This window comes from Asterias amurensis, chromosome 16 (assembly GCF_032118995.1).
Source record: "Asterias amurensis chromosome 16, ASM3211899v1".
Classification (NCBI taxonomy): Eukaryota; Metazoa; Echinodermata; class Asteroidea; order Forcipulatida; family Asteriidae; genus Asterias; species Asterias amurensis.
Genome location: NC_092663.1, coordinates 16,707,684 through 16,725,959, shown reverse-complemented (window position 1 = coordinate 16,725,959; position 18,276 = coordinate 16,707,684). Strand labels below are relative to the sequence as shown.

The 18,276-nt window shown below is 38.2% G+C and overlaps 1 protein-coding gene across 2 annotated transcripts in view; it reads left to right on the top strand.

Annotated features, from left to right (window-relative positions):
- Positions 1 to 18,276, top strand: part of LOC139949249 (polyunsaturated fatty acid 5-lipoxygenase-like) — a 48,288-nt gene that overhangs the window by 19,050 nt on the left and 10,962 nt on the right. The window contains exons 1-8 of one of the 2 annotated variants that reach the window (XM_071947644.1): positions 3,073 to 3,423; positions 10,600 to 10,797; positions 11,998 to 12,042; positions 12,632 to 12,757; positions 13,918 to 14,015; positions 15,134 to 15,266; positions 16,466 to 16,561; positions 17,596 to 17,810. In XM_071947644.1, coding sequence (XP_071803745.1) covers positions 3,121 to 3,423; positions 10,600 to 10,797; positions 11,998 to 12,042; positions 12,632 to 12,757; positions 13,918 to 14,015; positions 15,134 to 15,266; positions 16,466 to 16,561; positions 17,596 to 17,810 — 1,214 coding nt within the window. In that variant the 5' untranslated portion in view covers positions 3,073 to 3,120. Of the gene's footprint in view, positions 1 to 3,072; positions 3,424 to 10,599; positions 10,798 to 11,997; positions 12,043 to 12,631; positions 12,758 to 13,917; positions 14,016 to 15,133; positions 15,267 to 16,465; positions 16,562 to 17,595; positions 17,811 to 18,276 lie in introns of those variants that run through there. The other variant, XM_071947645.1, reaches the window with a different exon arrangement.

Below are 18,276 nucleotides of genomic sequence, written 5' to 3'. Positions count from 1 at the left end.
TTTGGAGTATGAGAAGACGACTCATTGCCGTTAACAGTGATGGAGGACACACCAAGTATTGAGGACAGGATATCAGCAGTTTTAGAGTTAAAGATACGGCCATAAATTTCATGGTCAAGTAAACGAAACGAGTTAGTGTCTTTTGTCTTGATTTTGTCTGTGTGTGAGGCTTGTGTGAGTTCCCTTCTGGATCGAATTGGGGTGAATAGGGGCTTTTGCAACTTTTGAAATTCGACCTAAGCCACTCAAGTGTCCATAAATCCACCAAACAACATCATAGCGCAACACAAGATGTGTCAAAATGTGCAGAAATTAACGGTGAATAGAAATGAATAATTATTCTTTGGCATACTAATTCAGGTTCCGATAAATCTGACTTTTTGTAAGTGTTTAGATACTTTATTGGCGCAGTTTAGTTGCTTGCTCATTAATGACAATAAATAACATTTACACTAGCTGTTGGAACCCTTAGTTAATAATGCTACATACTGCATAATTCACCAATCCAAACTAAACTGCAAATTTTAGCATGTGAACTTTTAGTGCACCCCCGTTTAAATCTAGGGACGAAGCCTTGCACTGTGTGGATTGGTTGTTCAGACCCTTATATGTGATTGTTTGGGGTTTCTCTCTATTTCTTTACTACTTTTCTACAAGAGTATCTTCGGGTCTATGTTTCTTTCGATGAAGACGAATAGAGAGCAAAAAACATGTTGCTTTTCTTAGCGACCATTGCAATACTATGACCAACTATAATATGTTAGGGGATATGTTATTGTCAGCGCAAAGAACAAACCGGATTTGTTTCAAGTGCTGCTTAGTGTTATAAGCATTATATGAAACAGCCTGCGCACATTTCCAGCGATTTTCAACATACCGAATAACACAATGGATGCATATCAGAAAACAGTTTGCAGCAATTTCCAAAGCATTTACTGTTTGCAAAGCATTGGATAAGTAAGCATTAGAAGCGGTGCGTGCTTTATTCCAGACGCTTTCAAAAAGCTGTCAGGGAAACGGTGGGTGCACTTCCGAGCCGATTCCAAAAGCTGTATGTATGAGAAATGATGAGTACGGATCAAAGCCGTTTTCAGGCGTTTTAAGTAAGGTAAGCAGTGTTGCACATTTCAGGCCGTTTCGAGACTCCAGAAGTTTTGAATTCGGTTGGTGTAATTACGCTCGCCGAAACGAACTTTGAACAAGATGCTAGAACACGTATGGAATAAGAAATAGCTTAGCTCTTCACCCATATCGTAGCAATTTATTTAATTACAGAAACAGCAACTTTTGCACATCCAGGGGAAGTGTCCCGATGAGCTACAAGAAAGAAAAAAACATTACGACTCGATGACACGTGGTTCAGAAGACATATTTGTTTCACCTAATAAGCATTGAGTTGGCATGACCTGACATCTAACGATGTCATGATGAAAACAATAAACACAAAATTATTATTAGGTTTTCGTTCTACAAACTGGAGTTAATTCAAACTTCATCTTGCCCAGCTGTTTGGCATAATTAGCCGACTTAATGCAAGTACTGATTTGTACTTAACGCTTGCGAAAATAACATAAGTTTTGTTTTGGCTTTTATATTTATAAAAACAGATGTAAGCAATTAAATGGAGAGCTAACATTGTTTGTAATGTCAACAGTTGCCTTAATAGTTGCTAGCTCATAAATGACAATAACAATACATCCACACAAGCTGTTGGATTCCTTACAACCTATTTAGACAGGCGCGCCGTAGAGTCGCGCCGAACCACAGATAATTAGAGACTCAACATAAAATTTACATTGGCTCGGCTCATACCGACATCTGAAACCAAGGCGCTCCAGAGTCGATCCGAACAACTGCAACAGTCGATCTTTCGACTTCTAGCACGTCCAGTCGCTCCCAACTGTTTCAGACGTCGAACTTTTCATGTACTTAATTCAATAAATTGGTTCGGAGTGTCTTTGGAACGCCTGTATGGAACGGGTGTTCGAATTATTAATACTCCAAACATGAATAATTCAGCAGTACAAACTAACCTGCAAATTTGACCATGTGACCTTTACTGATGTGGACTCCAGTTAAAATCTAGGGACGTAAGCCTCGCATTGTGTGGGTTGGTTGTTCAGACACTATACGTGGTTGTTTGGGAATATGTGTTTACAATATGTGTGACCTTGTACATTCTTTGAGTATTCTGGCAGGCACAACACTGCACATGTCATATGGGAAAGTTGACATTTTGTGTCATAATTTCCACATAAATCCAAGAATTATGAAAGTAAAAGCTGGACAAGTTTTGAGATGTGCCCCCTTTCATCATATCAAAAGATGACAAGAATTACACGGTGCAATCTCCATAAAATATAAGTTTTATGATTTCTGCCATTAATAGGCTGTGTACAAATCGTGCCTGCAGGAAGTCCAGGCTTTGTGGCTGTTTTGTAAACATGCGATGTCACAGGTCACATCGTCTACACCACATCTAAAACTAACAATTTGTAACCACTACACGAGATGGTTCTTTCAAAAAAGATTTATAAAGAAGAAACTTGACATGTAGTGATTCTATAATTATTTACAAACACTAATTATTCGGTGGAGACCTGTAGAAAACGCGGCAATATGCCATATTATTTTCTTTTTGATGATGAGAAATTTAAATTGTTTATTGTGATTTTGTTTTGCTGACTTCATGAATATACAATACCATTAGATTTACCAATAGGGAAGTGCGTGATGTTTGTTGTTCTCTGGCGCCTTGGCACGTAACGGATACAGACATTGGTCATTCACAATCCTAAAAAAAAAGTCACGTAGGAATTTATGTTAATGAGATACTAAGCAAGGATGTCATTGGTTGACTAATTGAATAGAAACCAATCACTGTCTTTGTATTGTATTTGACTCCAATCATTGTACATAAACGCAAAACTGATATAGTCATGCCAGAATTCAGTTACTGTTAATGCCAGTATTGACACTGATTCGTCATTTGCCTTGCAAACAAATAGTATATAAAGCAACAAATTCTTCATCAGTCATCACAACTTGCTTTAAATCTCATCCAAACTCTATTTTGTTAATCGGCTTCTATACTCAAGATTTACTTCTTTAAGATCAGTGATGGGAAACAATGTTGCGGCCAAACTTCGGTCGATCTTCTTAAGCGATTACGTAATCATCGTGAAAACGGGAGACGTTAAAGGAGCTGGCACGAATGCCAATGTCTTCATCGCCTTGTACAATGACGTCGGGGTCATGTCACGGTCTATTCCATTAGATTGCAGGTGGAAAGATGACTTGGAGAGTGGTCGTTTTGACGAGTTCCCGGTGTCTAACCTGGCGGATTTCGGACGGGTGGAAAAAATTGAGCTGTGGAGAGATTCGTCCGGGTTGAAGGATGATTGGTTCGTGGAGAGAATTGAGGTAATTCTGATTAACATAATCAAATAAAATGCTCCTATAGAACAATCATGATTGTTATACCTTACCAGAATGCTTACCAGAGACAGGGTTACCAGCCAAAATACCATGTCACATGTACAATTTGTGACTGGTTTCCTGCTCATTTCTGCTAAGCAGAGAATTGTTAAGAAACACTTTTTTTAGCAGCTCTACGAAATTAGACCCTGTTCTTTTATTTCAAGGGAAAAAAACCCAGCTGAATGACTGACCTGCGTGTATCCACTATAGAGCCATCCAAGCCCAGTGGAATAAAAAAAACGCGATAATACTAAATCAAACAAGTGTAGTCTTACGTTGCTAGGAGATGTCAAGCTCGTAGCAACCAAGCAATCCTCCTACGGCACAGGTACTTACATCACATCTTATTGTAAATTGCTCTGTCTAATTGCTTTTATGGCTGGAAACGACCGAAGATGGGGCTTTTAATAACACATAAGTGCCGTTATTGGTCCAATTACTAGACGAATATTGTAAAATGATAAATGCGTTTGTTTCTATGTATTTGATAAAGAAGAGTTTGCGGTAACACCATGTAATAACAATATCTAAACTAGACATTAAGTGTTTGTGAACAAACACGAAGCTGTTCCGTGTTGTTTTGCTTGGATTATGTGCTTCATTGCCCAAGGAATATATAACTGAAAAAAGGTTTCAAAAAAGTTGTGTAGCTCTTGTTATAAGGTCTTACTTCCCGGTTGACCCGTAAGTAAAGGTCAACATGGGCCCACAGCTACCAAAAATTAATCTGCAATGCCAAGGAGTCTATAACATCGGTTGTGTAGATCTTGATATATAGTCCCACTTCCGGTTGACCCAGAAGTAGAGGTCAACTTGGGGTCACAGCTACCAAAAATTAATCTGCAATGCCAAGGAGTCTATAACATCGGTTGTGTAGATCTTGATATATAGTCCCACTTCCGGTTGACCCAGAAGTAGAGGTCAACTTGGGGTCACAGTTTTTCAAAGCTAATATTTATTGCCTTAGAGTCTGTAACTGAAGTTTGAACATAAGCTTTGTACTTTTTTAGATATGGGCTCACTTCCGGTTGACCCGGAAGTAAAGGTCAACATGGGGTCAAAGTTGTTTCAAACTAATCGTGAATGCCCAAGGAGTCTATAACTGAACAAAAATTGATAATCTGTTGTATAGTTCTTGAGATATGGTCCCACTTCCGGTTGACCTGGAAGTAGGGGTCAACTTGAGGTCACGGTTTTTTAAAGTTAATATTTTATGCCTAAGGAGTTTATAACTGAAAATATTTTGAAAGTCTGCTGTATAGTTCTTGAGATATGGTCACTTCCAGTTGACGCGGAAGTAGAGGTCAACTTGAGGTCACAGTTTTTTCAAATTATCTCCAACCCCCCAAGCAGTCTTTAAAAATAAACAGTTGAAATGTCGGCCGTGAAGTTCTTGAGATATGATGCTGCAAAGATTTCCTAATTAATATGCAAATGAGGGTCACTGGTGGTTAATTAATAAAGAATTTTAATATGTTTTATGATAGGAATTAAGCTAAACATCCTAAAGCTTCTGTTTTCGCAGTGAAAGTTTAGCAGGAGTTGAGCACAATTAGTCAACTGTAGCAAATTTTTTGATGCGAATTGTGACGTGAAGAACTCATTCCCTGCTAAGCTGTAAAATACGCTTAGCGTAAGCACAGTTCCCTGATTACGTAAGCGCTGCGATTCTTTCCTTTAAAAGCCATTGGCCCAGGACCAAACTACATAATAGCTTTTTACACAAAAAGCAGCTTAACCCATGCCTCATGATGTTCAAGTTGTGAATCCAGGTGTTCTGCTCAATTTCTGCAATTTTGTAAAGCAAAATGTTTTGCCTGTTTATTATAAGCAGCTCTATAAAACTGAGCCACTCAACCACCAGAGAAACGATCAGCATAATAAAATCTCTGCTTTTGTATTCCTGTCAAAGAGTTTTTGTTTGTCGATCATGGTCTAATTTCCGAAAGTAACGCGAAACACTGAAATTAGTTTAGGCAATTGGTCCTCGGCGCAAACAAGGTGACTTTACCTGTAAATCATTCCAAATCCCGGGCGGTCTATTTTCGTCGTCTACGCTCGTCGCCTGAAACGAGCCCGGTGTCATGACAAAAACTGTCCGCTGGCAATAAGTGTCCGCTCATTAGCTTATTGTGTTCTGATTGGTCAAGCGTCCACGACGGCACATTGCTTACGGAAGCTTGCTAAATAGTGTCCGCGGTTAGCGTGCATCATCATAGCGTGCCTTTTTAACCTTTTAGTTTTATTTTTTATTTTTTTGTAACGCTTTCCTGCTTGTGTTTGAATATAATATTCGTATTATTTATGATCATTTGGCACTTTCACAATTCGTACTTTTAACCTGCACTTTTTAGTTACTTATTAAGTAAAATAGTAAATACTAACCATGACATACTTTTGACGGTCTTGTATTTACTTGAACGCTTTCTTCGTTGTATTTTATTGTAAATAATTCGTAAGAACATTTTAGCACTTTCACAATTTGTACTTTTTAAACCTGCACTGTTTTCATGATAAGATACTAATCTTGACATACTTTTGAGTGTTCTGTTCGTCTATTTTTTGGGGCTTGTATTTACTTTTAAAGGAACACGTTGCCTTGGATCGGTCGAGTTGGTCTTTGAAAAGCGTTTGTAACCGTTTTTTATAAAATGCATATGGTTGGAAAGATGTTTTGAAAGTAGAATACAATGATCCACACAAGTTTGCCTCGAAATTGCGTGGTGTTCCATCTACTGTGCGAACTAACATGGTCGGCCATTTATGGGAGTCAAAATTTTGACCCCCATAAATGGCCGACGTGTTAGTCGACGAAGTAAAAGGAAAACCACGCAATTTCGCGGCATGTTTGTGTGGATCATTGTATTCTACTTTTACAACATCTTTCTACCCATATGCATTTTATAAAAAACGGTTACAAACGCTTTTCAAAGACCAACTCGACCGATCCAAGGCAACGTGTTCCTTTAATATAAATCAGCACTGTGCAGCACGGCGCCCGCACACTTTTTGTTGGGCGGACACTATTTGTCACGTAATACATGCCAAATAGTGTCCAGGGTCTACTGCGCATGCTCAGCGGACACTTATTGCAAAGATTATTTTTCTTGAGACGGCTGAGAAGCTTCCATGTCAGTCAGCCACTTCTGTTGAAGTTCTACCGGGCGGTGATTGAGAGTGATCGTTTGGTGGGGCAATGCAACAGCCGATGACCGGAAGCGTATCAGCCGGATCGTTCGCACCGCTAGTAAAATCATAGGTTGCCAACTTCCATCACTTGATGAACTGTATCTCTCTCGAGTTAAAAAACGAGCCCTCTCTAAAGTAGATGACCAGTTTCACCCAGCACATTCCCTCTTTCAGCCCATGCGGTCTAAGAATCGTTTCCGTTCAATTAAACCTGGATCCAACCGTACTTTGCAGAGTTTTTACCCCACAGCTGTTCGTGCTCTAAATAAACAGGTTTTAATCATGCATGTCTATTTCTGATTTTAATTATATCGTACTATTTTTATCATGAATGTCTATTTCTGATTTTAATTATATCGTACTATTTTTATCTTTCGTATTTCGCCTGTATATTGTAATACTTTTCAGATTTGTTTATATTATATTTCCATGTATTTTTGTAAATGGTTAATTTTTAGTGTAATTTGTATAAACATAATATTTTTAGACACGCAAAACCTAGCTTGTCTTTACTTGAACGCTTTCTTCGTTGTATTTTATTGTAAATAATTCGTAAGAACATTTTAGCACTTTCACAAATCGTACTTTTTAAACCTGCACTATTTTCATGATAAGATACTAATCTTGACATACTGTTGAGTGTTCTGTTCGTCTATTTTTTTGGCTTGTATTTACTTTTAATATAAATCAGCACTGTGCAGCACTGCGCCCGGACACTTTTTGTTGGGCGGACACTATCTGTCACGTAATACATGCCAAATAGCGTCCAGGGTCTACTGCGCATGCTCAGCGGACACTTATTGCCAGCGGACAGTTTTTGACATGGCACCGGTCAACTCGGTCCCAAACCAACTCGGTCCCAGTCATACGTTGACAGTTTTTTCACTAATTTCTCAAAAACTACAACACCACAGCAAGTAATATTTTAAGGGAAGCTTTCAACTATCATTATCTTCAAACTGTTTAAGTTTAGTGTAAATCTGTGGGCACGATGGTGTGTCGTCGTCGTCAAAAAACACTATTCAATTACGCACGTTCGTTTGAACGAAATCCCTAAACCTTCGTACTTTGTCGCGTGCAAAGTATATGGGCCCGGAACTCGGTTAGATTGTTATGGGTCCTGAACGATGGTAGGAAAACAGAATGAGTAGACTTCCTCTCAAGAAGTCACAACTCATGATAGTTACATACTGTATGGCATTTACCATAGAGAATGTTTAACAATAACATGGAAGTGACTGCATCCAGTTATATTCAAACGCGTAGACTCATCTCAAGAAGTCATAACTCATGATAGGTACATACTGCATGGCATTTACCAAAGATAATATTTAACAATAACATGGAAGCGACTGCATCCAGTTATATTCAAATGAAGATTACGTGGTTAATTAATTAAGATTCTTAATTTTTTTTACATTTAGAGTAAAGCTTATGTTCTAAGCTACAATTTGGTATAATAAACTCACTCTTTCGTATTATGGTTTGGGAGATTAGGCTTAAAGAAAAAAACGTGTACAAATGCTATGGGTTTTAGGCAGAAACAAAGAATAAGAAAAAAAAATAAAAATCACGACAGAAACAAAACCTGTTCCGACGGTAGGTCGGAACAGCTAATAATAAAAATCTCGACGAAAACAATACCTGTTCCGACTGGATCGGAACAGCTAATGAGTTGGGGTGGTTCTGAAAAGAACCGTTGGGTTAACTCGACGTTTCGATCAGTATGCTCTGATCGTCTTCTGGAGAAGATCGTCTTCTTCCTACTTATCTATGTATTTGGTTTTCATACTTTCCCCCCAACAATAAAGCACCATAGTTCGGTTCAAAGAAACGGGAAAGGTGTCAGTGGTATTTTGTTATGGGAAATCACGTCAGAACAGACGTGATTTAGAGCACCGAATTCCAACCCTGGTCTTTCTGATCAGCAGAGGGTGAGTATGGATCCCAGCCGTGACACTTGTGTCCTTTAGCAAGACACTTAACCATTGCTTCGTCCTTCGGATGGGACGTAAGGCCGTTGGTCCCATGTGTTGTGTAACGCATGTAAAAGAACCTAGTGCATTTATCGAAAAGAGAAGGGGTTCGCCCCGGTGTTCCTGCATGGCTGTGCATGTGTGCTGTATGCGCCGTAGCACATTGTAAACCCTTATAATGTGCTAAATAATTGGGTCTCAGAATTCATAACTTTCCATAACCTTTCTTTCTGTATAAATAAAAGACACTATGGATAATTATTCAAAACAATTGTTAGCTTAACAACCTACTTGGTAACAAGCAATGAGAAATCTGTTAAAAAACATTAGGAGAAACGGATCCCTGTGAAGAAACGTAGTTTTTGAGAAAAAGGTAGTTTCTGACTAAAATATTAAAGACTCCGGGCCTGAAGCCTTAAAGGCAGTGGACACTATTGGTAGTTACTCAAAATAATTATCATCATAAAACCTCACTTGGTAACAAGAAATGGGGAGAGGTTGATAGTATAAAACATTGGGAGGAACGGCTCCCTCTGAAGTGACGTAGTTTTCGAGAAAGAAGTAATTTTCCACGAGTTTGATTTCGAGACCTCAAGTCTCGAAATCAAGCATCTGAAAGCACATAACTTTATGTGACAAGAGTGTTTTTTTTTCTTTCATGGTTATCTCGCAACTCCGACTACCAATCAAGCTCAAATTTTCACAGGTTTGTTATCTTATGCATATTATGTTGAGATACACCAAGTGAGAAGACAGGTCTTTGACAATTACCAATAGTGTCCAGTGTCTTTAAATGCATCTGGAAAGCACACAAGTTGTGCAACAAGGGGTGGGTTTAATTTTGTATATTCTCTTTTAATTTCGATGACCATTTCGATGACAATTATTTTATGCATAATGTTGGGAACACCAAGTGAGAATACTGGTCTTTGACAATTACCAAAGGTGTCCCAGAACCTTTAAGCCCAATTATGATGCTTGATCGTGTACAATTATTATCTTATTTTTGGCAATACGCTTCCATTGTGCTTTTCATTTCGAACAGTTAAGTTGTGTTTCTTGAATGCCTGAAAACTGCAAGGATTTAAATTTCCTCTCACGGTTATAATAAATTCTATATTTAGAACATGTCATGAATGTAATTTTCTGCGCAGGAAGCCATCCACACAGTTTAAAAATAGTTTTAAAAAAAACGAGGGCGTACTTTATTGTCAACTTGTTCTGCTCGGTTAAAGGAGCTCAAAATGAATTAGTTTCTGCAGTTATTTGTTTCTTCACCGTTTTCAAACATGAATTAGTCTGATTTCTGATTTTCTTTTGCTCTTGGAAAAAAATCTGTAAAGGTTTTGACTGAAAAGTCTGTTTAAGCCATTGGACACTTTCTGAACAGAACAAAAATTAAAAGTTCACAGATCTATAAGTAACTTACAGGGTTTACAGAAGGTATTGGTGAAAGACTTCCCTTGAAATATTATTCAATGAAATGCTTTACTTTTTGAGAAAACATTAAAACATTTTATAAATTCTCGATATTGAGAATAACGGATTTATTTTAAACACATCATTCACGACGAAACGTGCGGAAACAAGAGTGGGTTTTCCCGTTATTTTCTCCCGACTCCGATGACCGATTGAACCTAAATTTTCACAGGTTTGTTATTTTATATATAAGTTGTGATACACGAAGTGTGGGACTTTGGACAATACTGTTTACAGATGTTGTGCGATTGCTTTAAAGCCTAAATGTAGGCCAGCCCTTGTATTAAATCATTTTTACTTGCCAGCTCAAGTTACATTAAGTCTGCATTGTTGCCCGACTCAGCAAAGAAATCGTGTCAAGCAGTGTTTTCTGCATGTTTATAAGCCCCTAGTATTTATTTTCGTTGAACTGTCTCAATTAAACAGATATTTCAGCCCAGTTTGTTTTCTTCTTTTCTCCCCCCTTTCTTCATAGGTTGTGAACAAGGCGAATCAAGAGACATCAATCTTTCCCATAAATCGCTGGATTAAAGCGTATAAGAGTCGAATCTTTGAGCGACATGACTGTAGCCTCCCTCAATTCGATGGGAACAAGGAGCAGCGGAAGGAAGAGATGATTGAGAAGAAGAAGCTATATGAGCTGGAGTCGAAGGAGGAATGGCTTATGCCTCAGGTGAGTTCATGAGTATTAACGAATTGGATGCAGAAGGCCACCAGGTCCAAATTGCATAGAGCTGCTTAAGCAACAAAATAAAATAAAAACAGCTAAGCACAACAAAATTATGCTTACAAAATAAGCTTACCAGCGAAACTACCATATCACGTGTAAAATTTGTGGCTGGTACCCTGCTCATTTCTGCTAAGCAGAAATGTGTTTTAGGCAGCTTTATACGGGGCACAGGTCCCACTTGTATGAAGCTGCTTAAGCAGAAAATATTGCGCATTTATTCAAACCGGGGATGATTTGTTGACGTCAACTGAGAAACAAAACCTGGGCCCATTTTCATTTATCTGCTTAGGCAGAAAATATTGCTATCCAATTGTCTGCATAGCAGAAATGAACATTATACCAGTCACAAATTGTGCATGTGACATGGTACTTTGGCTGGTAACCTTAAGTTGGTAAGCACCTTTTAGTTGTGCTTATTGCTACATTTTGAGCTTAAGCAGCTCTATGAAATTGGGCCCTGGTCTTATGACGTCTCCTAGAGATTTTCCTCTGTTATTTGTCCAATATTTCATCAATATTGAAAATGAAAATTTGTTTACCGTCGGTAGGGTCTGGGTTTTTTTTTTCTACATCGTAAGATGACAGTTTGTTATACTTGTGTATACGAACATTGACAGCCCTGCCCAACTTGTAGCCCCTGCCCAACTTGTATAGTCCCTCCCCAACTTGTAGCCCCTGCCCAACTTGTATAGTCCCTCCCCAACTTGTGTCCCCTGCCCAACTTGTATCCCCTGCTAAACTTGTATCCCCTGCCCAACTTGTATCCCCTGCCCAACTTGTATCCCCTGCCCAACTTGTATCCCCTGCCCAACTTGTATCCCCTGCCCAACTTGTAGCCCATGCCCAACTTGTATCCCCTGCCCAACTTGTATCCCCTGCCAAACTTGTGTCCCCTGCCCAACTTGTATCCCCTGCCCAACTTGTATCCCCTGCCCAACTTGTATCCCCTGCCCAACTTGTATCCCCTGCCCAACTTGTAGCCCATGCCCAACTTGTATCCCCTGCCCAACTTGTATCCCCTGCCAAACTTGTGTCCCCTGCCCAACTTGTATCCCCTGTTTCCTTGTGAACATGTCTAAAGAATTATTTAAATAAATAAACATTAATACAAGATTAATTGTTGTTTGTTGTTTGTTCAATCAGGTTAAGAAAGTGCCAAACGACGAACTATTCTCTCATGACTATAAGGTAGACCTTTTATTTTCATTACACTTAAATGAATCAAACCTGATCGGGGCAGCGGTTAACACTGTGGTTTAGCCCTAATTTGATCAAAACATTGTTAAAGGCAGTTGACACTATTGGTAATTACTCAAAATAATTGTAAGCATAAAAACTTACTTGGTATTTAACAAGCAATGGAGAGCTGTTGATCGTATAAAACATTGTGATAAACGGCTCCCTCTGTGCTCTCGCGAAATCAAGCATCTGAAAGCACACAACTTCGTGTGACAAGGGTGTTTTTTCCTCACTTATTATCTCGCAACTTCGACGACCAATTGAGCTCAAATTTTCACAGGTTTGTTATTTTATGCATATGTTGAGATACACCAAGTGAGAAGACTGGTCTTTGACAATTACCAGTCGTGACCAGTGTCATAATAGGAATCGGTGTTTTTCAAGCTAGGTATTTTAAATTGACCATCGACGTTGACTCTCGTGTTGTTACCATGGTCTAATTGGTAATAAAAAATTACTTAACAGAAAATGAAATTAATAACATTTGTATTTCTTGAACTGCTGTAACAAACGGCTCTCTGCTTGATCTCTTTTTCAGTGGGATATAATAAAGTCAAACGTCAAACTGTCGATCCAGAGTAAAGTAATCGTCCTCACCTCGGAGTCTTGGAAACGTCTTGAAGATATTGGCAAAATGTACAACAAAAGCCTACCAGTACCATATGTAAGTACATTTTAATATTGGCCAAATTTACTTGACGTAATCATCAGAATAATCTTGGATGCACCATATTGGTGGGCAATATCACTGTGTGTTATTCAGTGAAAGGCGCTTTTTAGGCGACGCGACGTTTGAAGTAAACCAATGTGCCCACCAAAATGGTGAGCGTGGCACAGTGCAAGTGATTATTGCTCTATATAGCCCTCAGTTTGCTGTCTTTGTTCTTCTACTCACATACAAATTAACACGATCTCAAAATGCCTCCTTGGGGAACATTCTTTTTTTCTTCCCTTCCTTTGTACCTGCACCTAATAGTTTCCAATAGACGTTGTACACAAATTTCCTTAAATGGGAGCTTTTACAATTCCCCATGGAGTCCCTTCCCTCCCCCCCCTTTTTCGTTGGCTCCATAAGGTAACGAAAATGAGCACAATACTTTGTTTCTATATAATTATACACAAAATCATATAATCAAACATCAACTAGTCTTGAAGAACTTGTCTTAGACGAACGCAAGCTAGGCTGTTTGGTCTGCTGACGTGCTATTCTGTACAAAGTGTCAAGAGATGTCAAGTTTATCCCATGCTTATTTATTGCGCGTATTTCTCGTCCTGTTGATGCAACATCAAGGTCGAGTTGGTTATATGACAGCTGGTAATGTTAATGTGTTTAGCACGGATAGTCTCCATCAGTCGTAGACTTATGGACAAGTCGTAAATGGTCCCATGCGGTGAGATGGAGTTGTGGCGGTGCTATGGCGAGATCACTGCTCTCGCGCGAACTACTGGTTGCCGACTTCTTAAGTTAAACGGAACCGTAGTCATGACAGCAGTAGTAGAATTCCGCGGGAATCGCTGGGAGAGTCGGAACGCTATCACCGCGACAGACATTTAACGACTTGTCCACAAGTCAACCTCAGTTTATTCCATACTCTTGTTTGAAAATAACACAGTATGACAAATTGATCAGTAGATAGAAAGGTAACACAATCCAAAGCTCATGCAAGTAAACACAACTAATATAATGTTAAAGCAACGAATAAATAAGTAACTAAGGAATTAACTATGTGTTTTGACCCAGCTGTTTAATTTTGACCCGGATGCTGCGTATATTGACTCAAAGTGGTATGGTCCACTGATTCTATTTTCTTTTGTGATTTATAGGGGATAAATAATTGGCGATGTGATCTGAAGTTTGGCTCTCAGAGGTTGGTCGGTTGTAACCCAACTCAAATCAAACTCTGTACAGAAATCCCGGACAAGTAAGTACTCCATTCCGAGTCTTAGATATACAGTCTCTTTTTATTTCTCGAAAGTTCTGATGTAATTGAAACAAAATGTTCAACCCTTATAGAGCGTTTTATCATTAAAATAGTTATATTTTATTCAATGCAAACTCCGGATAACACGCTGTGATATTTTGTCTATAAGTTCCTGATGAATACCAATCGAAACGTCGGGTTTATACAACTTTTGCGTTCAGGGCTTTATTTCACAAAGCATGTCAGCACAAAAGCTTACTAACCCTAGAAAACTCTTGCTTACTAAAAATAAGTTATCAGCCAAAATGAAGTACAATCATTGTGGTGACTTATGGTACCCCTACTAATTTCTTGCTAAGTAAATGTGCTAAGTAGATTTTGTTCTGATAAACAGCTTTATGAAATCGGGCCAAACATGGTGTAAATAGTTGTAATATTTATAGGGCCTATAGTTAAAGTCACACGACCGCAAATTACTTTGTGGCTTGATACGTCCAACATGAAATTCAGATACTTAAACCACTTAAAAGTCTAATATTTTCCCTTTTTGACAAAGACTGTAATTTAATTCAAGCGTTACACTATGGAAAAATATAATTGTGAAAGTAAAGATGATTTTACGTTCCACCTTGGGGAAAGGCCGAGGCAGCGGTTTGACCCACTTAAGCTAAATCAATTACCTCTTCATCGACACGTAGTTCTAATCAGCGTCAGAATGAAAATTGAGTCGTGATGATTATTAATAGAGAAGAGAGAATTCGAATCATCATAATAATTTGTACATCTAATTGAGGGCAGTTGAAGGCACTGTACACGTGTGGTAATACTTAAAGAGAATGATGGAAGAAAAAACACCCTTGTAACACGATGTTGTGTGCTTTCAGATGCTTGATTTCGAGACCTCAAAATCTAATACTGAAATCTACGTTACTTCAGAGGGAGCCGTTTCTCACATTGTTCTATACTTAGTATCAACCTCTCCCCATTACTCGTTACCAATTAAGGTTTATTGCTTATAATTATTTTGAGTAATTACCTATTAACTAAACACATAACATTAATTTATACTAAGGCTAACTTTCAATACACTGTTTAACGGTTCTTCATTTTCTTTACAGCCTTGCAGTTAATGATGAAATGCTGAAGCCTTTAATGGAAGATATCAGCATTCAAGACGCGATAGACTCAAAGAAGCTTTTTATCGTGAACTACAAGATACTAAAAGATCTTCCCACCAGCTCTGGACGAAAGGTATACAGCAAAATAAAACAATTACGTGCTCATTTGTGAATGCAAATTTTGCACGATTTCATTTAAAGGCAAATTATACCATATGTTTTGGAACGTTCGATTGTTGAGTTCCTTAAAATGTCTAGATTTGATGCAGTAAAAACTACCTGTGAAAATTTTATTTCAAAAGGTGGTTGCGTTTTTGAGACATCACCGAAAATCCGGAGCTGTTATATACTAGGAAGAATAATTCTAATAAGAAATACACCATCTGAGAAGCGTTGTCGCGGTGACGCTTCTCAGATTCAAATTTTGGGTCATACAAGCTTATATATATATATTTTTTTTCTTTACATAATCACATTACTTCGAAGTGAAACGTTTTTCAAATTGCTTCATACTATCGAAAGCTGATTTGCTTCTAACATGTTTGTAATACCATTAATTAAGAGTGGTTGCAGAACGTATACAGGCCCTTTAAAGGATTTGGATACTCTTTCAAAATGTCCATAGATTTACATTAAACTTACAGGGTTTGAAGATAGTGATAGTGGAAAGCTTCCCTTCAAATATTACTTACTGAGGTGCTGTAGTTTTTGAGAAATGAGTAAAACAATGTCATGGAAATATGTTTGTAAATGATTAAAATATTGTTTTTCTCATGAGACGAAAATTATTTTCATGACATTGTTTTACTCATTTCCCCAAAACTACATCACCTCAGCACGTAATATTTTCAGGGAAGTTTTCTACTATCATAAACTGTGCAAGTTTAGTGTAAATCTGTGGACATTGTGTTTTTGTCCCACAAAAGTTACATAGACCCACTATTGGTAATTACTCAAAATAATTATCAGCATAAAACCTCACTTGGCAGTGAGTAATGGGGAGAGGTTGATATTATAAAACATTGTGAGAAACGGCTCCCTCTGAAGTGACGTAGTTTTCGAGAAAGAAGTAATTTTCCACGAATTTGATTTCGAGACCTCAAGTTTAGAATTTGAGGTCAACTCAACTTCGTGTGACAAGGGTGTTTTTTTATTTCATTCATATCTCGCAACTTCGACGACCAGTTCAGCTAAACTTTTCACATGTTTGTTATTTCATGCATATGTTTAGATACACCAGGTGAGAAGACTGGTCTTTGACAATTACCAATAGTGTCTGAAACTAATATTCCACCCCGTTTTGTTTTTATCTGCATCAAAATGATTGTCTAGATCTGCGCTCCGATAGCCTTGTTCTTCGTCAAACATAATAAAGACTTGACGCCCGTAGCAATCCAGTTGCACCAGGACCCTTCCGCCGATAACCCGGTAAGATCCACGGCATGGTATGTCTGCATGAGCCTCGGGTCACTCCCCGTACTCAGTTCGTCAGTCGTTTAAAAGTGGAATTCCCTCGAGATTCTTTTAGTAGACACATCTTTGATTTGAACTCTTCTTGAGTCATCGTAACAGTGTACTTTCGATGTCATGATGACCCTTTAAAAGATGTTAAATTTGCATCTTTTGGTAAGACACTGCCGTGGGTTCGAATCCCATCCGAGCAGTATGCCTGTTATTGTTTTCAGAGAACTCGGAAAGTAATGAATATTTGTTCTAACACACATTGGTGATAGGTATTTTTGTTTGATTGATGACACTTGTTCAGATAAGAACATAATACTGCTCAATATGTTTATTTGGTAAAACTCATATGACATGCGGGATAGGCGATCTCTTATCATAATCTTCCTTAATTAAGGGAACGCGTAAAGGTAGTGGACAACACTGCTCAATTAGGCATAGCTATTAGTATGTAATCAATCATTTAACGTCACATCTAGAGCACCGTACATTTTAATAAGACAACCTTTTTAATAACGAGACGATGGTTGTATGTGACTTGCTTGTAGACTACGACGAGAGAGGGCCAGCAGGTCAAAAGAATTTGTGGACGTTTTTCACAGAGTTAACTATTTGTGTGCTTGAGAGCACACAAATAGTCATCCGCTAAGCATGTAGAAATTAATGCTAAGCAGAATTAAGAAAGTGCTTATAAACTGGGTTGTTTTCCTGAAGACCTAACTTAACCGAAAGTTCCAAGGGTCAGCTTGCTAAAGACCATGGCCCAATTTAATAAATTTCAGATAATTCTGCTTAGCAAATATTTTTGCTAAGTGAGAATTGAGTGGGGTACCAGTCGCAGCAACGTAAAACTGCATGGTACTTTTGCTGGTAACCTGCTTTTGCTTAGCAATATACTTCTGTGCTTGGCAAGTTTTTGTGCTAATTACATGCTTAATGAATTTGGGCCAAGACGTCTGTTTAAAATAAAACAAAAAGTGTTTACTTGATTTTGAATCTAGGTGTTCCTTCCGACTGATCCAGAGTATACTTGGCTCCTTGCCAAGATGTGGTTCAACAGCGCCGATGCATCTTTCCACCAATCAGCGACTCATCTTGGATTTACCCATCTCATCATGGAGTCCGTTGCTGTGGCAACGCATCGTTCACTATCGCCCTCTCATCCCATCTTCCGATTGCTGGCTCCTCACTTCCTGTATGTGATCGCCATCAATAGGTGAGGCCACTTTAACTTACATTGCACCAGACTATTAAATATGTACGTGTGTATTCAAATTTACAGCTTAAAAGTGTCATTATGGTCTGTAAATTGCTCTCGAAACAAGATTTTATAGCAACAAATTTTAGTTTTTCCATTTTCTCCTCCAAATCGTGAAAAACATGCTGTAGATTTTACGACTCAATCTAATTTACAAAAATCTATCCCTTCCTCTTTTTCGGTTTGTTTTGAGCAGCAAAGGATAAACAAATCTATCCCTTCCACTTTTCACTTCCACTTTTCATATTGACTTTGTTCTCCAAAGGTATTTTATGGAGAAATACAGTATAATTTTAACGTTTTGAAAACATCTTCAAGAAAAGTTGCTATATATTACCAAAAACAGTACAAAATTAAACATTGTTTATTTAATTGTGAACCTGTTTATTTGTGGTTATTTGTCAAGTTCATATCTCAAAATTTT